The sequence below is a fragment of the Apaloderma vittatum genome, unplaced genomic scaffold (genome assembly GCF_000703405.1).
Source record: "Apaloderma vittatum isolate BGI_N311 unplaced genomic scaffold, ASM70340v1 scaffold14977, whole genome shotgun sequence".
Classification (NCBI taxonomy): domain Eukaryota; kingdom Metazoa; phylum Chordata; class Aves; order Trogoniformes; family Trogonidae; genus Apaloderma; species Apaloderma vittatum.
The window spans coordinates 1-25,373 of NW_009726814.1; the positions used below are offsets into that span (position 1 = coordinate 1).

A 25,373-nucleotide genomic window follows, 5' to 3' on the forward strand; every position below is an offset into this window, starting at 1 on the left:
AGGGCCCGGGCAGTGCCGGGCCGGGTCGCTCCAGGCCGGTTCCCCGGCAAGTTGCACCGCCTGTGGCGCGGGTTGTGTTCCCACGGAGCGTAGTTTTAAATTTCCTTAAATTTTTTTTTTTAACCGGACTCCAAGGTTTGGGCAGGGTTGGCCTGTGCTGTAGCTGGAGCGAAGGGAAGGAGAGAGGATGTTTCATCGCCTTCAGTCACACACAGAAATGCCCGCAGCTGTTAGAGGAAAATGTTAATTTACTTGTACCCTTGGAGTTGTAAGGGGAGGGCAGGAACGGGAAGGATAGGAATAAGCAGTATGTTCAAACAAACAACACAACACCCGTTTTCAAATACCAGTTATTTCTGGAGATTGGCAGCAGTGTTGTTATTGCTGTGATGTTTTCCAAAAGTCAAACTCTAAAACACAAATAGTTACACTGGGAAGGTAGTTTAGTGTTATTAGCGTAGAATAGCAGGTATTTCTTTACTTTAGGTATTTGCTGTGACCAAACAATATGAAGAGAACAAAACTTGTGGATGCTTACGTTGTGCCCAGTGTAATCTGAAGTTCTGTGGTGTCTCGTACTGTTACTGCTTGAATAAATACTTATTTTTGACATAGTTTTCTGTTGTGCTTTGTGTTTTGGGCTCACTCAAGTGCATAGTGGTTGGCTGAGGTCGGGATTTAGTGCATGTTTTAAAACTGTTACAGAAGTTCTTTTGAATTAAAGTTGCTCACAGGCAACATCGTTGTAAGGTCTTTATCATACATTTAACAAAATTCTTTTTGCTGTAAATGAGTTTTGATTTTGATATCGTTGAATACTCATTGAACTGTTACAGATTATTTTCAGTCCGAGATTGTTTTTTCTATAAGTAGAAATCATCTCTGCATATACAGTGCTATGAATTAAATGAAAGTGATGCTGTGTGATTTTAGGTCTGTAATAGTTTATGTGCTTTCCGTATCCATCTGCTGAATTGCGTTATATTCTTGATTTCCTTGCTAACCCTCGCCACTTTTAACGTGCTTCATCTTCTCCCCTGAACGTTTTGCTCCTGGCTTGAAGAGAAGAGAGGTTTGTAACAAGTGTCATCTGTTTAAACACTTTACTGGTCCTTCAGCCAAGAGAGGGCACGCGATTTCTGCGTGTCAGGGCTGCCTTGCCTGGGGGTTGTGTTGCAAGAGGACTGTGGGGTGACGGGGACACTGCTTGTACCAGCTCCAGGGGAGGTGTTGGAGGAGGGCTGGAGCTGCACCTCAGCACCAGGCCACGCTGAACAAAAGTTTAGGGGCTTTTTCCCATTTTTATCATACATCCATCGCAGGAGCAACTTGGGCAACGACAAAATTATTTTTGAAAATGAGATGCTTCCAGCTAAAGGATTAACAGCCCTCATGGGGTGAACTAATAATTGAAGAGCTCGTAGAGTGGGGTACGTTACACATCTCGCTAATAGTGGGTCTAAAACATGGCTGAGGATGGAGAAAATTAAACATCCAATATTTTGTTAGGCTTAAACATCCAATATTGTTTTGTTAGGCTAATTTAACTGGTTGCATAACTCTTTGCTAAAACTAGCTAGACGAGTTGTAAATGTAAATATTTTGATGTGCTTTTAATGACCTCTGGAGGAGACTGGACTTTTTTTTCAAGGTACTTTTCGTTAGTGTTATGTGAAATTAATATAAAGTGGTTTTAGAAGTGATGCAGCTTTTATTGCAGTTGAAGTGTTTAACCCACGTGTGTCATCTTGTGCTCTAATGTAGGTAGATGAGTGGCATCCATAATGCACAGCAGATCTGGATTTTTAACAACAAAGCCATATATTTTCCTTCAGTTCTAATAATAGGGATCTCCGCTTTTAAAGCGTTCCTTACTGCCATGAATTTTCTTTGATGGCAAAACATACGCGAGTACACAACACAGTGATAGGCCTGAGGTCCTTAGGTGACCATATGCCAATTAAAATACGGTTATTCCAAGTACTCGGGAGCTTGTGGCATCACGTGCGGTTCCTCTGCTTTCAAAGCGGTCGCGTGTTGAGAGGTGACGGTAGCAGCCTGGCAGCTGTGTGAGTTAAAACTCTGAATTATATTCCTGTTTGATGCAGCATCCAGTAGTTGGTGTGTTAAGCACTTGGCAATGCTGCTTTTTTCGTAGCACATTGTGGCACTGTCAGCGGTTACTTTTCTGAGCCCTTCTTTACTGTAAGAAGGAAGCACATCTTCTCCCCACCTGTGGGTTGTTTTGTTTTTAACATCCTTTTAAAAGCAATAAACAGCAACTGTGCTATTTCCTGTTAATCGGAACACTAATACTGAAAAAGCAACTGAAGTAAACGTCCCCTCTACATTGAGATTTGTGATTCATTTCAGTTTTAAAGATGACAGTTCAGGAGAGAGATTGCACTCTGCAAAAGGGGAAAGTATCATAAGGCTGGGGAGGAATCGTCAGAGATGCTTAAGTAGGTAGTTTGGCTCTTGCTGTATTTTGTGAGGTATTGCTGTAAAAAGTAAAAGAATTTTTCTTGCCACCCTTTCCATCTCTTTCCAAGTCAAGCATGCCACTGGTTATTTTTGCCAAGAATGTTGTTTTGCTCAGTGTGCAGAGCAGTCAGCCAGCAGCTTTAGGGCTGTGCTGTGGCCATACTCCTTTGTAGCTTGCCTGAAATCTTACCTGCATTCCTAAATTGGTCACCTGTTGCTACTCCTGATGGATTGTAGGAGGTTATAACCACATCTCTCAATGAATTTTGTCAAGTAATAGCAAATATTACAAACTTATCTGTTTGAAAATTGTCCATTATTCTACCTCAGCAAAGCTTAGCTCTTTTTTTTTTTTCTTTTTTTTTTTTTTTTTAAAATAAAGGTGTACTCGCCTTCTCATTGTGAAACCTTTTTATAAGCTTTTCTTTTTTTTTTTTTTTTTTTTTTTTACTTTAAAATCAGTGTGTACTCGCCTTCTGCTTGTGAACCTCTTTTATTTGAATTCCACCAGGCTGGACGAACACTGCACAGCTATGGAGAATGAACCAAACACGACAACATGTTCTGCATCCACAACTACAATCACTACCACCTCCACTTCCCGGACGCAGCTACCGCAGATCTCCGTCTACAGCGGCTCGGACCGGCATGCTGTCCAGGTACCGGCCTCTGGGGTGTTCTTTCCTGTCCTATACAAGTGCCTTCAGAGGCAGGCATTGAACACCAGATTAATGTTACGTTCTTAATTGCTGTCTTCTTTCTCAATATCAGACTTTCTGGTTTCCAGAAGATACTGTTTACCGAAGGGTATTGGGCCACGTAAGAATAGTGCAGGGAACAGGGCTGCCTCACAGATCAGGGAAGAGGGAAATGCTGTGCTAGAATGTTGGGGTTTTTTCCACTGTTCCGTAAGAGTATGGAGTATTAACATAACATAAAACCAACACAAATTGAAGCTGTTTGAGTGACCCTGACTGCAGGGATCCAGAGGTATCTGTGTGTGTGTAACTGCTGCTTTGGATCCACCCCTCTCTTGCTATTCTTTAAATGTGGTCTCCTCCAATTCTGTATGGTCCCTTCTGTTTGGTTTGATAATTGAGCCTCTCACACACTGTCTTTCAAAAAGCCGAACACGACGTAGGACTTGGTGACAAGAACCTCAGAGGCTTGGATGTTGTGTTCTGAACGATGCTGTGTTGCCAGGCGTTCCGTGAGAACATGAATGTATCTGTGGCTTGGTCGTGACTCGCTTAACAACAGCGATGGAGCACGTTCAGTGTTGTGTAATTGGTGTTAGAGGAATGTATTGGGTTTTATTTCCTCGTGAAGGTAAACTTCAGCATCGTGTCAGCATGGTGTGTACTTTGTAATTGTAATTAATTACCTACTGATTCGTCACAGGTTATTCAGCAGGCCTTGCATCGTCCTCCTAGCTCAGCTGCTCAGTACCTCCAGCAGATGTATGCAGCCCAACAGCAGCATCTAATGCTGCAGACGGCTGCTTTGCAGCAGCAGCACTTAAGCAGTACCCAATTTCAGAGTCTGGCAACTGTACCACAGGTGAGAGCGAAGATTGCTGAAAAAAGAACAGTGTGCTACTTTTTAGGGTAGGAGTAAAAATTCTAGAGCGTTGTCAAAACAGCTTAAGTGCCTGAGCTTCACTGTTACGTTTTAATGACTTTGTTATTTTAAATTGTGTCTTCCTCCAAACTATTTGGAGGATTTTGTCCAGTGTTATAGATGCTCCAGTAGGCAACCATTCCATGCTTTATTGCGTACATTGTGATGCATCATGTAAACCATCAAACAGGAACAAAATATGTGTTAAAAATAGACTACTTCAGTCTTCATCCCATGATTTTTTCTGAAAGCTGTTAGGGAAAGCAGTGAATAGCAATGTGTCTTGGTGGAATCAAAAATAATGAAAATCTCATATCTTAGCGTGTTTTGCCACACATGTGGCTGCATTGTTAAGTCATGGCAAAATTCATTTTTAGCTCTGCGTGTGGAGATGTAGGCAGTAAATGGCATTTCATTTCTGAAGCACAGTTTTCAACGTTAGTGAACACTTGAGGAGACCCGTTTTGAAACCTCAACCAGTGGAAGGATTTCCTTTGACCTCATTTGACCTTGGATGGAGAACACTGTCTTGTAGAGCTAGGTGGTGGTTAATGATTTTACATATGGAAACGCTGAAAAGAAGTTAAAGACTTCAGGGATATAGCTGTTTGTGTCAGAGCTGGGACTGACTCGTCTGTTCCTAGCTTTTTGTTCTGTACCTCTTCTGTTAGTAATATTATTGATTTGTCATTTTTCATGATAGATTTGTGGATGCGTATTCAGTTACCAAGACACAGCAAAGCAAGTGAGATTGGGGAAGGCTGAGAAGTTTTGGAATGCAGTCTGTTAATACAGAAATCGAAATCACTGTCTCTGTGTTTATCTGAAGGGCTGGAACAGCCTGTTGTTACAGGGACTAGATACGCATACGTAAAATATCATTCCAGAATATGAGGGTGTTCTTTACAGCACTTTGTTTTGGTTTTAGAAGATTCTAATAATAATAAACATTATGATGTGAGATTTAATGATGAGAGTTTTTAATGATGTCACGTTTTAAGTTTTGAGCACCACAAGTAGTGGGCACTTAGCTCCATTGTCAACAGTTTGATAGACTTCACCTCTGACAGTTTCTGTTCAAGTCTTGCTTCTGCAAGAACCTTGAGTGCTTGGGTAGGAGTTGAAGGCATTTAGCGCTTGCAGAGCGAGCTGTAGTGCAGAGGGCACTTTGCCAAGAACGAGTTCCACCGAGTGAAACGTTTGTACCATAAATCAGAGAAAAGGTAACGGTAGAGAGGGATGTTTCTGATGGTTTATGAAATAATATGAACATCACTTAAACACCTTTTGATTTCAATATTTGACACCTATTCTTGCTATTTAGGCAAGCCTGTCAGGTGGGAGGCAATGTTCTTCCCCCACTGGGAGTGTCACTCAGCAGTCAAGCATGTCGCAGACCTCGGTACGTAACTGAACCAAGCCGTCCATCCCTTCTCAACCCCTCGTGGTTATTATTATTATAGCTACTTGGAAAAAAATAAACCTAGAAAAGATTGCAGTATTTAAATTTGTATGTTTAAAGTTAGTATTACAGAAACAGTAAATAGGAGCAGGATGACTCTGCAGTCAGTGTTGGCTGCGTTTCCAGCATCTGCCAGTTGTAGGGGTGGGTGCTGCCAGCTGCTGTCGTTGCTGGCCAGTGTCGGAGACTTCCCTGGTCCCAGCCTGCTCTTGATCCTCTGAGGGGCAGCTGCTCGTTCAAAAAGGGACTGTTCAGACCACTGCAGGAGTCACTCCCTGAGCTTCCATCTCTTACATGAATTCTTAATGGATTTTTCACGCTACTTTCTTTACTCAGGGTGCTATTGGAAGTTAAAATCATAACTGTATCAGAGATTAAAGAGCATTGAATCTAAAGAATCCAAGTCAATGCTCACATACATATATATATATGGAACAGATTCAGTGTTTATAACATTCATTCTTTTATTGATTATCATCTTTTTATCACACATCTTTTATGCACTTCCAGCTATTTTATCCATATTCTAGGCATGTGCTCAGGTTTCAGTTACTAGCAGCTCTGTGTTCAGCTCATGTGGTATTTCTTTAAGTGGCATCTTCAGACACGCACAGTCTCTTATGTGCAGTTCTACAGTTGTCTTGAGTAGGACTTTGTTAGTCCTGCAGACATCTGGCTTATTAATCATGTCCTCCAGCTGTTCATGACTTCAGTGCTTAGCTTCAGTGATTTAACTGTGTATTTTTTTAAGCTCTCATAGCATTGCTTTGGCTTACGGTTGTTAGAAGTAAAATCATTAATTCATTAAATTTAGGAGGCAAATTATTTAAAGATGTTAAGTTAACAGTGTAATTGGGCTGGGATTTTTCAAGGAAATCTTTTGAGTAAGTGATGAAAAAGAGCTGGGCACTTAACTCTGTTAGACTGATTAGGAGAAAAAACAAAAAAAAAAAACAAAACAAAAAACCCCCTCCAAAACAACCCACAGTGCTTCTGTTTGAGAAGATGCTAAAGAGCCATTGTTGAAGAACGTTTAATATGAAATTGTAGAAAGCCTTGATCTCCAGTGATTTTTAAATGTGTATATGGAGAATGAGGAATCTAAGTCCATATACGGTGTCACAAAGAAGTGTCTTGATCAGGTTGCATAACAAGCATAAAAGAAATTCTCAGTCCGGTCAGATAATATAAACATTTAAAGAAGCTTATAAATTAAAACTCATGCTTTCTTCTTAAAATATTGCAAGCTCATGCTTCATATTGTGCTTATTTCTATAACTTAAAAATATTGTTATTTGTACTCCTAACTGCTTATTGTTATTTACTGCAAAGTGGTTGCTTGCAGTTGAAAAATGACAATGTGCAGACTTGCCAGAATCCAGTTTCGTGATAACTGGCTCGATGCCTTTTTGGTATCTTTACAGTTCAGAGATTTCAACCGTCCCTGCCGTTTTTTGTCAAAGGCTTTAGACCCTAGGATGAATGAATTTCCATGACAGAAGCAATATTTTTGTTTCCTTAGATTAACCTCTCCACCTCTCCTACACCTGCACAGATAATAAGCCGCTCCCAGAGCTCCAACACCACCAGCAGCAGTATCACCCAACAGACTATGTTGCTGGGGAGCACCTCTCCAACCCTGAGTGCCAGCCAGGCTCAAATGTATCTACGAGCTCAAATGGTGAGTTTGGATTACAGTTCTGCACCTTGGGTTTTGTCCATCCTGTTGTCTGCACCTCCCCCCCGTCTTAACCGTGTCAGTTTTTATTTCATTTTGATAAATTATTTATATTTTTAGTTTTAGTTAGCATGGAGAGTTTGGCTGCTGATCTGTGAGTGTGTTATCTTCTGAAACACTGTAAATGTCGATTGTTATAACATGGTTCTCTGGTGAAGTTTGCTCAAGTGTTTTTAGCCTGGTCGCACTGTGATTATTAAATTGATCGAACATGGGGGAAAAACAGAAAAAGTGCACCTGTCTTTTCTGGTTATGTAGAAGGGGAGACTACAGTCTGTCTGCATGCAACATAGATAATTGTTTTGTTGTTTTTTCTAATGCATTGGTAACATTCAGAGTTCTGACTCTTGATTAAATTTGTCTTATCCTTAACTAAGATTGTTCTTGGCATTGTCTCTAGAATTCAAAGCCTTCCATAAAGCTTATCTTGGCAATATTGCCTATATAAAGAAATTAATTATGGTTAGGTACGCTGATATTCTGAAGTGAGTAATTTCACATTGGTTGGATGGGGTGTTCTCACTAGGAAGCTGAATTAGCACAGATAAAGTTCATATAACAACTCTGCTTGTTAAGTAACGTTTGATAAATTGGAAGATCTAAGTTCCCTTTCTTTAATACAGTAAATATTGGGCTTCTCTATTGACTTTCTATGCCTTTGTTTCATTTATTCTATTAGAAGGAAAGTCCTCTTGAAAATCCTTGTATGAAAGATGTTTGGGGGTGTGTTTATATACACAAAAGATTTTTTTCGATGTGTAGAACAAATGTTTGACATTATTATATTTATTTTACATTATTTGCCTTAACTGCAATAAATCGTGAGTAAATTGATCTAAAAGTTAAAAAGTAAATCTTAGGAACTGTGTATCATTATGTGCAAATTCTGTATCTCTCTTTAAAATGTTGCATTTCTTTCATGTATTTTTGAAGTTTCAGTCCGTTGCCAGATGGATTTTTTTCTTGCTTAACAGCTTATTTTCACTCCTGCAACCACTGTGGCTGCTGTCCAGTCTGACATTCCTGTTGTCTCATCATCTTCCTCATCTTCCTGTCAGTCTGCAGCTACTCAGGTGAGCCTCTCTAAATTTATTAAAGGTACGTCCAGCAGAGTGGGCCAAAACTGATAAGTAAGAAAACATTGTGCTTGAGTTTACTTGCTTCAAAAAAACACTGGTGGGTACTGGTTGTGCACAACTTCAGTGTCTTCTTTTTTCCATCATCACACGTTTAGAGGTGGTGATGTTATATGTAAAATTTGGATGCTGGGTGTGACATTTTAGGTCTTTGTAATTATTAGCTCTCATCCTTATTACCTTGAATAACTTGATGTTATCACCTGGACCAGTATCACCTTTTCACTGCTCAACATATTTATCACCTGGACAAAATACACATCGTGGTACCAATTACTTCATAACGTATTAGCCAGAGTCTTCTGCTATGAAAAGCAATCGTTACTCTAACAAATTTATGCTTCTGTGAGAGATCTCTTCCAGCTTAGCAGTTTCTTTAAAAGCCTTTGATAAATGGACCTTGTTTGGAAACGTTTTAAAAATCCAAGTAAATTATCCCAGTTGATCGTTCTCTCCCCTTAAGTTTGTTGACCCCTGCAGAAGATTCCGATAGATGTGCAGACCTCAAAGACGTGGATCATTTTCCACTCTGTGTCCTTCCGTACCGCAGGGTTTTTGAGGTCCGGTTGCACAAGCCTGCCCAGCTGTGCAGCTTCCAAAGGCGTCGCTGCAGAGAATCTCACCCCAGAGCAGCGCTCAGCCAGCTGTGCTGGGCTGGCGACACTGCCAGACTCAGGCTGTTCCTCTCGATGTTTAGTTGCCTATTACCACACATTTTTACCCTTGGTTGCCTCATAGCTGCAGTGACATTGCAAAAATCCACTTTCATCCGTAGGCAGCGATGCAGTGGAAGAGCTTTAACACTTTGATTTTCTTACCTTGTGATCAATACATCCTTGGGGTTTCGGTCAGCAGGCTTTAGAGAAATGTCGTTGCTTACTATATAAGCAAACCTGAGCAAGTAGGCAATGCCAGTTAATAAGAAAAAAAAAAGCATTTAGTTATATGCATAGATGTGTGTATTGCACTTAACCAAGATGTTTGTGAAGGTACAGTATAATGATCTCACAGTAGCATCTTCCATGCAGAAATACCAGAGAAACAGAAGTTTGTCAATGATGAGCAATAAAATGACACTTCACTCCTCTGTTCTCTTCTTCCCTTGTACTTTCGTAGTTTTTTTTCTTTTTGTGCCTCTCTCATGTATGACCCGGATGTCTCAGATTAGTAATGTTATCTGTTAAGGTGTGCTGAAGGTTGGTGCGTGTGTACAGAGCTGGGATTGTAGTCAGTGCTTCAGGCATTCCAATAAGAAAAGAAATAAGTTGTCTTCAGAACAGGATTTGAATGTGTCCTGTGGTAACACACTGAACAGTGAGAAGTAAAATGTAAACCAGCTGTTCAGTACTGAAGTGTTGAACGAGGAAGGGATTATGTCATCAGCATAGTTTATGGTGATAATTAGTTCGTTTTTCATGTAAAGTGCGATGTAGATTAGTGCTACAAGGTTAGTATTTAGCCTTGGAAATAAAATTCTAGCTCAGCATGCAGGGTTGGAAAACTGGGATCGTTAGGTACAGAATCTGGCTCTGATATAACAGCATTAGTGAAAACTCTCACTAACTGATTTACATTTCATAAGGCAAAACGTTTTGTTTCATGTGACATTGGAGGTGCCATGATGAAAAGGTACGTTAATATCACTAGAAATAAAGGACTCTGCTTTTTTAAGGCATAACATAGAGCAGATTCTGGTCCCATTAACTACCCAAGGCTCCGGTTTCTGTTGGTCTCTGGAAGCACGCTTACAGACCACTGCACTTCTGCAGTGTCTGCATAAAAATAAAATTTGCTTTGTGTCATTCACTTTGAAGACACAATAAAAGAGGGAAAGAAAAGGAAGCTCTATTTCAAGTTAATGTAATGAACAATTTCCGTTTCTTTCAGTAGTTCAGTAAGAAAAAAGACCTTTTTATCACTAGAGTAATTCAAGATCCCTATTCTTCTCTAAATTTTGTGGCTGAAAAGATACTTGAGCATGCAGATTTTTAACTTCTCATGTATTTCGATCGCATGGGATGGAAGCATTATGTAACAGTTTTTTGTCTGGATGTTTGTAATAGATGTTTATATGGCTTGAGTTCTTTCCATGTTTTGCTCATTTCTCAGGTTCAGAACTTGACACTACGCAGTCAGAAGTTGGGTGTTTTGTCAAGTTCACAGAATGGCCCACCAAAGAGCAGCAGTCAAACCCAGGCGTTGTCTCTGTGCCCTGCGAAACTTGCAACGAGTTCCAAGAGCAGCCAACCAGATCCCTCAGAAAGCAATAGAAAGGGCGAGAGCCCAACTCCAGAGTGTCGGAGTACACCCGTGACACGGACATCAAGCATACATCACTTAATAACACCAGGTAGGATGGAAGTGGAGCTAGAAGAAAGTTATTTTAGTTAAAGTAAATTTGTATGTTATGGTTCTGTCCAGTGCTCTTTGACTGGCTTCTTTTAGATATTCCACATGAATGGAGTTTAATGTTTAACAGTAAATTTACTTGTTGATATTGGATGTTATGCGGGATTTCGATTTGGCAGAGTGATGTCACAATGCCCTTAGGTCACGATACAAGCACGATACAGCAGTCGCAATACACTGTTGAATCGCAGGACGAACATGATTCTCATTAGTGGTGCCTCTGTATGCTCGTTGTCAGGGCACGTCATCCCCAATCTCTGGGAAGCAATACGTGGGCTGAAACCACCCCAAACTTGTTGTCATCAAAATCTATTTTGTTGCGCTTTTTTTGCCCCCAGTCTTGGCGCTGTCATCAGAAAATTCTTGTATCAAGTACTTTTATAGGTAACATTGTCCCAAAAGCTTGGTGTGTTGTGTTAAGAAATAAATCAGGATAAGCATGCAGCTGGTTAGATACACATTTACACTGCACGCAGTGTACCTGGATTTTAGCTTCCTTGTGTGAAAGAGTGAGGGTAGTCTAGGCAGGTGGTCTGATTTCTGTGGAATTTAGCTTGGCTTAATGGCATCTTCTAGAGCAGGAGTAAGACTGTGAGTCGGGCATTCGTGAGGTATTGAGCCCCTCTTGGTACTCATTTTATGAGAAAAAAAAAATCCATCTTCGCTTGCAGGACAGAGTAAAAAACGCAACGTAAGCAAGTTTTTTCTCTGGTGGAAATGACAGAGGAGGAACAAGTTTGCATGTGGTGGAAAATATGTGATTGTGTTCTGTACGGAGTTACCAGTGAGTCACTGGTTCACTTAAAGGTGATGTGATATCTCTGGAAGCTGTGCTACTTTTAGATTCATACCTTTCAGTTTTTGTGTTCAAATTCTGGCAGATACTTTGAAAGGTTTTAATTCTTCCTGAACTCTTGGAATTTTATTTTGTCTCTTAAAGTCCTACTACCTAAACTTTAACTTAGGACTCATCAACAAATCCTGTTGATTGTGTGTCCTGCTTTGAGCTAAAAACCCCAATTCTGTTTAGTGATTTTTACCTTCCAGACATTGTGACATGCTTATTTCTTCCATTCAAATCTGTTTCAAAGCAGAGGTTAAGTCTGTTTAAAGTTGTGTGAAATTCTTAAATAAGCGAAGGCTGGATCAGCAATAATCTCAGAACTAGCACCCAAAAAGATGTTTAGATGCTTATATAGAAAGTACGTGTATGTTAAAAGCATGGCTTGTTCCTTATTTCATTGCTGCAGTTTGCTTTGGAAATTGATATATTCTCCTAATAAATTGTTCTTGTGTACTATATGCTGTCAAAGATATTTTAGAACGTAGATCCAAAGGATTGGTCTTACTTTAGAGTAAAACACTTCCTTTCTTTTAATATTTTTATAATGTTCTCTGGACTTAAACAAATACTAATTGTCACTTTTTCCCCCCTTCCTCACAGCTTCATATTCTCCATTGCAACCTCATTCTCTCGTAAAACATCAGCAGATCCCACTTCATTCACCACCTCCAAAGATTTCCCATCATCAGCTGATCCTGCAGCAGCAGCAGCAAGTCCAGCCGATCGCACTTCAGACTCCTTCGGGTCAGGAGCCTCCTCCCTCGCAGCACTGCCTCCCGCTCCCGAGCCACGGGCTTCCTCCGGCTCCCAGCAGCGTCCAGTCTCACTGCTCACCTATCCACATCCATCCTCCCCCTCTAACACTCTCTCCTACCCCATCCCAGTCAGCCCAGCAGTCAGTAGTGGTGTCCCCTCCACCTTCTCAGTCCCCTAGCCAATCACCCACGATAATTATTCACCCTCAAGCACTCATTCAGTCACAGGCAAACTCCCTGGTGCCAGCAGCTCTTCAGCCAGAGCAGACAGCTCCTCAGCCAACGACGGCCAGTCCAGTTCGACCAGTTGCACAGCCGCTTAACCTTCCGCCCCATCTTCCGCTTCCATCTTCCCCCGCAGTACACATAGGGGCTGTAGATCAGCCCGGCCTAGTTTCCCCAGGCCAGCAGCTCGTGTCCTCTGCACCACCCCAGCAGTACTCAGCCCTGCCGCCCGCACCCATCCCTCTTGCAGCTCCTCCTCAGCTGTCAGCGTCTTCGGCCCAGATTCAACAACTGCCCTTGCAGTCCGTGCAGTCTTTACAAGTGCAGCCTGAAATTCTGTCCCAGGGCCAGGTTTTGGTTCAAAACACTTTGGTTTCTGAGGAAGAACTTCCCGCTGCGGAAGCTTTGGTCCAGCTGCCATTTCAAACTCTTCCACCGCCACAGACTGTTGCAGTCAATCTTCAGGTGCAGCCATCGGTACCGATTGAAACCCCGGTGGTAAGTGGTAGCGTTACAGTCCTTTATCCTTTTATTCTTGGGTTCGCCAAAGAGCTGTTTATCTGGCCTGTTGTCTTCTGAGGGAGCTAAACCGAGTGCTAGACAGAGCACTGGAAGAAACCCATTGATCACAGAAATGAGTTTTAAGAAAACAATAGATGTTTTCCTCTAATTGTTTGGGCTATTTGTAATGGGTCATCAGTCAAGAGTATCAGCCAAGAATCACGAGAGTGAAATTTTTGAACTTGAAATCTTATTTCCTAATGAAATTGCAGCATATCTGAAGTTTAAAAGAGCGAGTATATGCCAATGCATATGTCAAAATTCATTATGATCAATATACTGCAAGGACTGTAAGCTTTAACTTCTTTAAGTTAATACAAATATAGGCAATCAAAATTTTGAGTAGGAGAATCATCTCTATACTAGGTGTATAGCAGACCACTGAGATAATAGAGTTCTGGATAGTTAATTTTGTGCTAATGCTAAAAAAGATCCCCTTCATAAAACATTTGGGTGAGTTTTGATCCTGTCTTGGTGTTCCCTGTCACTGCTGTTTAGTTCAGTGTTTGTCTGGAGTTTGTAACTGAAGGTTTCAGCTTCACTCACACTGAACTGAAATCATGTGCAGTGAAATACCAGTGAAATAAAATGATACGCAGACAGTGCTGGTGTTGAAGGTGGCATTACTAGGCTTTAGTGGCAACATGCTAATGAGATTAGTGTGAGCAAAAAGAATCAACAGCTTTTTGTCAGGCTACCAAGAGATTAAGGAGGAAGATGTGCTGGGTTTTCTTAATTTATATTAGGAGGGTAATGAGAATCTCAACTCTTACTTCATGTTGAAATTGAGCTAAAGAGTAGAAGTCAGGTTTGCTTTTGACGAGGTGGTGTTTCACATCTGAATCTACTAAATCCAGGTGTCATTACTTCGTGTAAATTTACTTTAATTGTTTTGATACTTTATAATCCCAGCCAGTAATGCTTGACAGTCTTGGTGTGTGCTCTTCTGAAACACTCGCTTTGGTTACACTGCTGTGTAAGGCGGAGAGCAATTTGCAGGATTGGCATCGTTATAAAGCTTGCGTTTTGTAGAACTGTTTCGATAGGTACAAATGTGGATGTAAATAGAAATGCAGTAAACTACAAAGATAAGACATTGAAAAAGTCATTTTCTCTGGCCTGTTTGATAGGAAAACTGTGCCATTTGTAACAAAATATTTTAGTTTTGCTCTCCTAGACCTTGTGATGTCCCCAGAGTTAACTGTTTAGTGTACAATTTGAAAACTACTGTTTTATTAGGAGATTAGCATATTTGAACCTGTTTACTGACTGGTAATCTGTTTTAAAAACTGTATTTATGCAACTCTTTTAAGGTGTTAAGATAGAATGGAAATCTCTCTAAAGCAATAGTTTGTTGGATGCAGATTTACCAAGTGGAGAATGTATGTGAGGAAGAGATGCCCGAGGAATCAGATTGTGTCCATATGGCTCGAACACCTACGCCACCCACTTTGTCTCCCCCAGCCATAACCTTGGGGAATGGAGAGGCACTTAATTCAGAGGATCCTTTGTCAGGTGAGGACAAATGCCAAACTAAGGTAGCTGGTCTGCTTTAAAACTCCTACTAATTATTGATGTTTTAAACCAAACACCTGTGATTTTGATCTTTTCTCATAGTTTAGTGGTATTTTTTAAGAAACTGTATGAAATGCATTAGAAATCTGTATCCCAGGAAGATTCAGTCCAAAGGGTGTAGCTTGTGTATGTATTTGGCTAACATGTAGCATGGAAAACACTTATTTGAGCTCATTAGCATATACTTTTATACTAAAATCTTAATCTCCAGTTAATCTGTAAGTGATAGCTGTGTGATATGAACAAAATACGATGACTGATCTGTGTGAAGATTGATTTCACAGAATTAGGGTCAGCAGTCAGAAGCTGCTGTGAGAATGGTTGACTACACTGTATGATTCGGTTTTGGCACCTTTTTCTTTTTGTATGCCACAATAAGGAGCTGTTCTAATGCCAAAGCTACCAGTGAAAAAATTCCTTCTTCATTGAATTATAAGATATACGTACCGGCATCAAGCTTTGTTCTGCAAACTAATGGAACTTCCCTGATGTGCTACATGGACATATGCTCTCTTTCTCTCTAGTACAGTGTGTCTATATATATGCTATACATAGAATTGAGGGGCTTGATGTTTTATGTACTTGTGACCCTGCAGGCTACTGAGGCTCAAAGGATCCCTGAAAATAAATTCTCTCTTTAGAAATACCTCAGCTGCTCAGTCTTGAAAATCTAGTGCTTGAAAATACAAATTGCTGCTCTTAGCTTACGGATTTGTGAATTGTGTAGGTAATTAACGGTCATCTGTGCTTATAGTTAGGAGGTACTGAGTAAAGGAAAACGTTTATATGAGAGCTGTTCATTGGTGGAATAGTCTGCCAAGGAAAACCAGCTTGTTTCAGAGCTAAAAGTCTGTGAACCCTAGGGAAAAGCCTGTGTTACAGGATGATGGGTGCAGAGGTGGGTGTGTTTATTGCCTCTTATTTCTGAATTCTGAGACAACACTTAAGCATAAGTGATAAAAACATAACATACTTTTTTTTTTTCCCAGAACATGGGGGCCTACCTTCAGTGACCTCATCAGTCAGTGCCTCAGTAATTAAATCTCCATCTGATCCTTCACATGCCTCTATTCCCCCACCACCTCTTCTACTTCCAGCGGCAACAACAAGGAGCAACAGCACATCAATGCCCAACAGCATTCCCAGCCTGGAGAACAAACCTCCCCAGGCTATTGTTAAACCACAAATCTTGACCCACGTTATTGAAGGCTTCGTGATTCAGGAGGGGTTAGAACCATTCCCTGTAAGTGTAAAAGTTGCTAATTGTTTTAACCACTAATTTTTGAAATGAACTCTTTAAGAATGATGGTTTTTGTGGCTAGTAGATCTGGAATCATTTATCAAATGTTGATCTTGACCTTTTTTCCACTGCTGGTAACCTGTTTCTTAAAGCTTTCAGTGTACCTAGTATACTCTTTGTATTGTCTTACATATATAGTAGGAATTCCTGCTACTCAAATAGTAAGCTGAATGCTTGCCAGTCTCATGAGATGACAAGGTACAAAATGCAGAGACACAGATGAGTTAGGTAGGCTGCAGGAGAAATGAATAATAGGTAATAGATGTATTACAACTGATCATAGATATATCCAGAGGTAACTTTGGAGAGTGATTTTAGGCTACCATTTGCAACAACTTTTTCTTACATTTGTCTGTCTCTGAGATAGATCAGTTTAAGTGATACCTTAAATTAAACCTCTGAGATGAGTCTGTGTTAGAATTCTAAAATGTTGAAATTTTGATGTTTAAAGCACTGACAATCCCCTTACTGAGCTTGGTGTGATTAGTGCCATATTACTGTTGAAAAATTAAAATCCGCAAATGGACAATTTAAAACCATGAGCCTGCCTTGTTAAGGGATCTAGTGCGTCTCACTTTCCCGTTCCTTCGTTTCTCTAGATCTAATGTGTTTCTTCTGTTGTTAAATGTAATTGCAAGCTCTGCAGAGCAGGAGTGAGTCTTTGTATTTGTTTGAGAAGTGGTATTTAGAGCATTGGCACTACATAATAACGATTCATTTGTATGGAATAGAAACTATGATTCTAGTCTCAGCTACAACTGCTAAGTCCCAAATGCTATTTTCAGTTATTCATTGGTCACTTAATCACCGTTGCTTTGCTTTTATTGCAATAGGTAAGTCGTTCATCTTTGCTGGTAGAACAGCCTGCAGAAAAAAGATTGCTGGTGGAGGGTCAAATCATGAGTGTTGTGTGTGTCGAATCAGACCTGCAGAATACAAAACATGCAGACAACTCATCGGACACGGAGATAGAGGATATGATTGCAGAAGGTTTGTAGTTTTTGTTTAAATATCCATACTCTTTTTTCCTTCAGTTCTGTATCTATTACAGAATCCCGTCCTGTCTGTACCTCTGGAATCTTTCTCCAGTCTTTACACTGTCCCTAATAGAAACCATTTTCAGATGATTTTTACATCGTAATGGCAGTTTCTGTGGAGGCATGCAGATTTAAAGGAACTCTGCACTTGTCCTGTTTACAATGCAGTGCTCTCCAGCACAACTCAGGAGCTAAACTGAGTTCTCCATCCAACATAATCATCAACACGGATTTTTTAGAACTCAGCAATCATCTATTTCAGATGTGTTACACCACTGTTACTGTGCAAGCCCAAGTAGAGGTAGCCTTGTGAGTGTTATGAAATGGAAATTAAACCACAGCCTGGCCCAGAAAAGCCAAGTTATTCTTTAATTCACGTTCAAGATTTGAAAGTCCTCACTTTTTCAGCCACCTCTGCCTTTTCTCTTCCACATCTTGATCAGTTTAAATGTGGTCTGTTCGAATTTGTCATAAGGCAACTCTTGCTTTCATTCTCTTAAAATAGTTCTCCCTTTTTCATACCTGTAGTGAGCAGAGTAAGAAGGGACTAATCTAGCGCCCGTACCTGCCACGGGTCTGCATCAGCTGGAAGAGGTCAGGGCAGCATGTCCTGAGCAGTAGCAAGTGTGACCATAGCTGTGCTTCGACTGCTTCCCACTCCAGGCATTGTAAATTGTCATTTAATTAAAACAGTCCATCCCACTGGTCTTTTCTCACAGGAGCTTTCAAGACACTAACGAGCTGCCACGGGTTTGGCTTCCTGTGGTTTCTGCCTTGGTGAATGGTACTGAAGAGCAGTAGGGAAGTTGGCTGCATTGATCATGTGTCTCGGCAAACAAATGAGCTCAAACTTCAGTCTTTTAGATTATTAGATTCTGATACATTCAGCTCATACAAAATGAGACTTGGAAATCTCGTAGCTCATGACTGTGCGTGGTAAATTGTTATTAAATAAACTTGCTTTCTTGATCAAGAGCTCAGGGTTTTTTTAATACCTTGTTTCACCCAATGTATTTCAAACAAAAGAAACTTTGCCATCTGATGTATCTTCTAGAATATTTGAAGCTCTATTTGCAAAAGTTATTTTGCCCTTGATTTGTTACAGTTTTCTTTACAATGGCATTCCCTAAGAACTTTTCAGAACTAAAGCTATGTTGGTTTTCAGATTTCAGACAGTGTGTCTGTGCTTTAATGGAATTATTCAGACATTCAGGGTTTTGTTTTCAGTGTTGCTGACAGCTGGTGCTTGGTTTGTGTACACAATTTCCAACTACTCATTGGATAAGCTGGTAGAAAACATCCAGCATTGAGACACAGCCCCATATGCAGAACTCAAGCAAAGGAGATTTTCTGATACTAAACCAGGATATGAATGCATGTGTGATAGAAACCTAATATGCGAAAGAAAAGGCTCTTAACATTGATTTTTGCATCACTCTCTTGTCACTTTTCTCCACGTAGTGTGACCTGGATTGGGAGTAAGGTTTTTTCTGTTGTGGCTCTTTGTAGAGAGAGTGTGATTTATTTGAAGAATGCATCTCTGGGATTTAACTTCATTTGCAATTTGGTCTGGTTTGGTATGTTCCCAGTTTCCAGTTTTTACTCCCAGTGTGATACCAACTTATCACATTGGAGACTTACAACATGGTCGTTTTTAATCTGACGCTGCCAGAGGATTTGTTGACTTCAGTTATGTCTTTGAGTCCTGATACATTAAATATGTTATTCAGTTGCCCTTTCCAATATTTTCAGCTCTTTGCTGCGCTAGTGCTGTCTTTTTTTTTAACCTTGTCAGTACAATGGTTAATATAGGTGAGCAGCTTAGTGAGCTAACATCACTCTAGTAGACTTTTACAAATTCGTAGTTAAAATCTTTCAATTAAATCTTGATACCTCCATTTGCATGAGCTGGCATCAGAGCCTAACAATGAGTTTAGAACAAAGAGCTAGTTGGCAATTTTGGCAACTAATTATATAAAATTAAAAGTACAAATGTGGAAGTTGAATAGCAGGAGGCAAACTGAAACAGTGACTTGGGTAAGTCAGAAACGTGGGAGAAATGTTTTGTCCTCTGAAGTTTTGAGCAATGTACTTGTCTGTGAGTGCAGCCACGAGGCACGTGGTTCTTTAACCTGACTGACCACAAAACGTTACGTTTCAGTTTGTGCCAGCTTCTCTCCTTTGTTCCTTAGTGATGTGTCTCACAGATGGTGCATGGGGATAAGGGCGAGGTGGTTTTCCACGCCAGAAGTCAAGTTGTTTTGCAGATCTGGTGACATTACTCTGAACTGTATAACCAGTGCTTTACCCGTGAAATACCCTTCAAGCAGAAGAAGGTGTAGATGCTCAGCACGCGACGTGTACGGGGCCTCATTGCCTTCTTTGGGGCTTTCCTGCTTTCACTGATGCTTCTCTCAGCTGGTGGTGGAGTTTTTCACAAGGAGCATGAAAAGTGCCTCCTCATCTCACCAGTAACAAAAACATTCTGTAACAGTGCACTGTCATTCGATGGATGCTATAATCCTCTTCTTTCTTACATGCAGCTTATCTTTTCCGTAGACAAGATTCAGTGTTTGACTTGCTTTCACAAGTCCCTTTGGTTGGAGCAGTTGCTTATTCAAAGACTATTTTTAAAAGTTAATGTACTATGTCATTACAGGAGAGCTTGAGTTTAGACCATGGAATGGCTGTTTCTCTTCACTAATTCTTTATTAGCAGAGGACTGTAACTCATCTTTAATTGTTAGCTACAGCTTGAAATTTAACAAAAAAGCTGATTAAGTTCGTTGAGTAACTTAATCGAAGGTTCAGTAAGGTTCAGTTTGCTCAAGATCTTTTCTATAGAGAGTGAAATCTATGACTTGCTTAGCTTGGCATAATTTTCTGTTAATCAAAGTATTTGTGTTAGGTATTTGAAAATCTCCTACCTGCCTGCGTGAAATGAGAAATTTTTGAACATGATTTTGTGTCGTTGAAACTGACTTCGTTATGCATCGCTTTTCTTTAGAGGGACTGGATGAAATTGAAAATGATCTTCTGAAGTGTGAATTTTGTGGAAAAATGGGATATTCTAATAAGTTTCTACGGTCGAAAAGATTCTGCTCCACATCCTGTGCAAAAAGGTACTCTGTGTAGTTACTCTGTAGTTACAACTGTAGTTACAGTTGTCTGGTTAATGGAATAGCATTCAAATAGTATCTGATGTTGAAAAATAGAGTAAAACGTGACTGCCTTTTACCCAAATTTGCAGACTACATGGGTACAAAGGACTATGATGAGTTATAATGTAGATGGACAAAGAGAATTAGAGTAAAATTCTGGACCTCTTGTCAGAGGTGCCGTGAATGCTGCTGGGCTTATGGGAAGGTGATGGGGATCACGGAATAGAAATCCATTAAGTGTGAGTGAGTGTCTGGAAATTGGTGCAGAGGTTCATGGGCCACAAATGAGACTTCTCATATTTCCATTGTCTTTGCCTTGATGTTGGTCAGTGTCGGAGAAAAAGTGCTGGGCTAGGTGGGGCTTTCTTAGTTCCGTGTGATGCTGGGGTGGAAGAAAACGGCACTGAATTTATCTTGCCAGAATTGAAGTGCAGCATAGACATCAAACATTCTTGAATTTTTTTAGTAATAGCGTAAAAATTATTTACTTGCAAAAATAAACTAAAATATTCATAAACATAAATAATGTTTTCTGAAGCTTTTTGTTTCTTGAAAATAATAACTGGTCATTTGTTTGTACATGATTGGCAGAAGAAAATGGCTGGATTTTGGGGGCGTTAGTATGCTGCTCTTATTTTGGTTAAAAGAGTGGGAATTCGTAGACACCTGAATATAAAATCTTCCATCGTTACAGCTGGAAAATTGATAGTTAATCCCAGATATTTTAGAAATAGGGAATAGTTTCCCATTTCTAATCACCACATGGATCTTTCTTTTTGCATCAGTGTGCCTAGAGACCACTTGTCTTCCTTACATCTAGTCTAAGAGAAATTTTTTACAATGAGGATGGTGAAACACTGGAACGGGTTCCCCAGAGGGGTGGTAAAAGCTCCATCCCTGGAAATACTCCAGGTTGGGTTGGATGGGGCTTTGAGCAACCTGATCTACTGAAAGACGTCCCTGCTCACCGCGGGGGGGTTGGACTGAATGACCTTCAAAGGTCCCTTCCATTCCAAAACAGTCTGTGATTCTCTGCTGCTTTTTTAATCTCCGTTGTGAGACGTTTCCATTTTAAGCAGCAGTCGTGGATATCTTTGACTTGGTGCTTGTTTGGAACACTACTAGCGAAATAATCTTAAGAAGGGATTTGGCTCTTTTGCCTCCCTCCTCCTTTGACTAGATGTCAGCTAAGGAAATGGAAGCAAAAGATATAACGTGACTTTAGGCTTTTAGTGGACATTTTAGAAAAGTGGGATTGGACTGTGTGACAAAATGCAAAGATAGTTCTATCATAGAAAACTTTTACAAATGGGAAGCATCTTTCAGGGGTGAAGGAGTTGTGTTTGATCTTGCATCACGACAAGGAGGTTCAGAGGTTGAGTAAGTAGTTTCTAAGAAATCTTGTATTTCTGTGACAGCTGTTCTTGTCTTTGATTAGGAAGCTTTTCTGTAGACAACAATATTGTTTGATTGAATGCAGTCCAAAAAAAACCCTGCTAGTGTGTTGTTGAATATATCTTACCTCTTTAGGCACAGCCTTAGTTGCACTAAGAAATTTGGGCTGTTTACATCAGACAAGACCAGTCGCTGGAATCGGAAATCCGATAGCCAAAGTCTTGGGCGACGCGGGCGTCGACCGAGTGGCCCTGATGGGGCACCACGAGATCATTTTCTTAGACAGGTCTGTGGAATATTTGCTTAAAACTATGGCATTATTTTGGGAATTTCAAATAAAATGTAATACTGTAGTGTATTTGTACTACGTTTTCCAGCTTCCAATTACTTATCCATCTGCAGAAGAAGATATGGCTTCTCATGAAGATGCTGTTCCAGCTGCCATGACCACCCGTCTGCGGAGGCAGAGTGAAAGAGAGAGAGAGCGTGAACTTAGAGAACTCAGAATTAGGAAAATGCCAGAAAGCATTGACTTGTTACCAGTGGTGCAAGCTGACCCATCAGTATGGACTGTTGATGAAGTTTGGGCCTTTATACATTCTTTGCCTGGTATGTACTGTGCAATATCGTGTTCCTATTTGCTTTATTTTTTAGTAGTAAAGTGCCTTGCGTTTCAGCCAGGTGTGGTGAGGAGATGGTGCACTCCTTGGCTGGTGATAGAAACTGGATTGTGATTTCTTTCCTCTTGTTTCTTCCTTCAGCCCAAATCCCACTTCTGCTGTTGCAGCGCAGCTGATGGGGATCAGAGCTGTTCCTCCCTTCAGTCTGACTTCTCCCAAGAGCTCAGGAGAGAGATCAGACACGCTTCCTCCCTTTTACACTTCTGTCTACTCTTCCTTCCTTATTTGCTGCTTATTCAGTACAAGTAGCAAGAAGGGAGTTATCTTCCTTTTTATACAACTGGAAAATCTGAAAGACCTATCAACGCCAGTAAAAAATAAATAAGTTTCTTCTATAAAGCTAGTTTAAAGGTGTTTGGCCTAGCTTTGCTCAGTGGCTGAAACGCAGAGTTTCAGCATACAGACACTGCGTACTGATAGACACAGTCTGTTCTCAAAAGAAAAAACCCACCAAACTCTGATTTCTCCTTGTTTACAAACCTCTTCTTTAGCTCAGTATTCACAGTTACCTTTATATCATCTTCAGGTTATTGGACGTTTATGTATCATTTCCTAACTATCACAGGCTTTAAAGTTTTGCTCCCCTGGCTTTCCCAAGGGTGCCATTCTGTCTGATCAGATACTGTAGTCCTTCCAGGTAACAAGGTAGGTCTCTGTAATAGCAGTCATACACAAATTTTTGTTGCTTACCCATGTCACTCACATGTCAGGCTCTAGTAAATTCAGTAACTTACTGATTCTGGGTTCTGGAAAAGCATAAACAATAGTTCCTGTCCTTGAAAACTCAAAGGTACCACATAAACACGATTCATTTGCAAGTATGAAAGTAGAAATATTATTCTTAAAATGTGGTTTCTGTTTTGAAACCATTACTTTTAGAATATTTCACCAGAAGTAGAAATACTATTCTTAAAATGTGGTTTCTGATTTGAAACCATTACTTTTAGAATATTTCACCAGCTGCCGGGTTTAGAGGTTTTTTTTGTATTTTATGGTATCAAGGTAATAATTGATTTTAGACAACCTTTATATTTCTCTGTATTTAATTAAAATTTATTTTAATTACTCATTCCCATCTGTATTAAGGTCTAGTTTCTCAAATACTTTTCAGAAGAAGTTCAACAGGTATTGAAAATCGTATTCACAATCTGCCAGTACTTTGTTACATTGATATTTTCTAGCAGTTCGGGGGTTTGTGGTAAATATATTCTCAAGCATATTTTTTTCATATGCAGTTAGGAGTTGAATAATACGAGAAATATTATAATTGGCTTTCCTTGTGTTATTTTGCAACATATACCCAGTGCAGTCCATGCAGAGCATGTGCCAATTTGTCAGATTTTCATAAACATCAGGGACATCTGTTCTGATTTACTGTTCTGTAGCTGAGATCTAACTGCAGAGTCCTGTGTCCTTGTCAGGTTTCTCCTGAATTCTTCTGGAATCTTTTGGAGACGTGAAGATTGTAGGACATTTCTTCTGTGCAACAGTTTAAGCCCCAGCAGAGTTGTTCCTCCTTTTCTTTCTCCAGTTGCAAGATTAATGGTCTTTGACCTGCTTCCTATCTCTTTTTTTTTTTTTAGCTAAATTATTGCACAATAACGTTTTGCAAAAGTTACTTAAGAGTACTCAAATGTGCTTGGACAAGGGAGTGGAAGTGCATAAACTTTGATCCTTTGCTTTTCTGAAATGACTTTGAGAAAAGGTATTTTAGGAAAAGTTGCATGGAAATACTTCATATCCTGCTTAAAGAAAGAAAAGCCTGCAACGATAACCAGTTGTGTTTTAATAGGACCACTTTGGCTCCTGAATGCGAAAACTCCTCTTGATCTCTCAGGTTCTTTGTAAATGCTGTGGTCTGACAATCGCCGTGTTTGGGTGTCAGGTCAGATGTAGAGTGATGCCTTTCACAGAAATACTTAGTACTTGATTTACAGATGTTTAGTTAACACATAAAACCCAGCCTTTATGATGATGTGAGATCTGTTAAATCCTCCCGAGAAGGGCCAGTTGCCTTAAGATTTTTCTTCATGTCACTGCCAGCATTATCTTCCCTTGGTAGCTGGAATCGGGAGCACCGTTCCAGGACCGCTCTGACAGCTCTGGGCTCCTGAAGAATGTTCTCTTACTGATTTTGGTACAGTTTGTAGCTGGGCCTATTTCTGCACCAGAAATATTAGAAGGAAATGTTACAGTATACATGCGAGCACTAAAACATTTTAATGGCTTTAGTGGCTACATCCATACTGTTTGTGACAAACTAATTTGCCTTTTTTTTTTTTCCTCCAAAAAGATACCACTCTAATTTCCCGGTACAATAAATAATGCTGAAGAGCCTAGGTATTTATCATATATTAAAGCTGTACTGGTTTAAATGCTCTGAAAATAGTCCTTAGTTCTGATTAAAAGTTAGCCAACTTGTACATTTTACATTACATTAACTGTAATTACTAGAGCATTACTTTCAGGATTATAGTTTATACAGTTGTAACCTAAACTGCAGAGGTTTAGGGCTGTAGCCAGAGGCTAAAATAAAATTCTATAATAAGACCTTCCTCTTGTCAAATTATCTTTAATTTTTCTCTTTCCTTAATAAAGTCGTAGCCAGTTGTTGCCTGAGGTCTGTTTAACAGATCATTAAGAAAAAAATCATGCTTTATTCTTTGTAAAAAGATAACCTTTTCCACCCTTCAGTGTATCACCACTACACAATAATAATCAGAATGAATTAAAGTTTGGATATTGATACTTTCTTCCACATTTCCTTTCTGTCTCTTACACATTCGTAAATCCCTGAGGAATATGGAATATCTATTATTTGTTGAATTTTAAATATGAACACACAAGAGGACATGAAATTAAACAATTGCTGTTATCTGGGCTGGAAAAGTTCTTCTTCACAGTATTCTGTGTCTCTGTAATGATACACTTTTAGAACAGAGGAAGATATAAAAATGCCCCAAAATAGGATTCACTGAGGAATAACTGAAAG

General features: G+C 39.9%; 1 protein-coding gene across 1 annotated transcript in view; it reads left to right on the top strand.

Moving 5' to 3' along the window:
• The first annotated feature begins 3,017 nt into the window (after positions 1 to 3,017).
• Positions 3,018 to 25,373, top strand: part of PHC3 (polyhomeotic homolog 3 (Drosophila)) — a 23,539-nt gene continuing 1,183 nt past the window's right edge. Inside the window, exons 1-13 of the mRNA XM_009873436.1 lie at positions 3,018 to 3,143; positions 3,886 to 4,044; positions 5,429 to 5,506; positions 7,089 to 7,247; positions 8,279 to 8,377; positions 10,550 to 10,790; positions 12,294 to 13,171; positions 14,599 to 14,749; positions 15,799 to 16,052; positions 16,943 to 17,099; positions 20,153 to 20,279; positions 21,849 to 21,987; positions 22,079 to 22,310. Coding sequence (XP_009871738.1) covers positions 3,018 to 3,143; positions 3,886 to 4,044; positions 5,429 to 5,506; positions 7,089 to 7,247; positions 8,279 to 8,377; positions 10,550 to 10,790; positions 12,294 to 13,171; positions 14,599 to 14,749; positions 15,799 to 16,052; positions 16,943 to 17,099; positions 20,153 to 20,279; positions 21,849 to 21,987; positions 22,079 to 22,310 — 2,800 coding nt within the window. The remainder of the gene's footprint in view (positions 3,144 to 3,885; positions 4,045 to 5,428; positions 5,507 to 7,088; positions 7,248 to 8,278; positions 8,378 to 10,549; positions 10,791 to 12,293; positions 13,172 to 14,598; positions 14,750 to 15,798; positions 16,053 to 16,942; positions 17,100 to 20,152; positions 20,280 to 21,848; positions 21,988 to 22,078; positions 22,311 to 25,373) is intronic.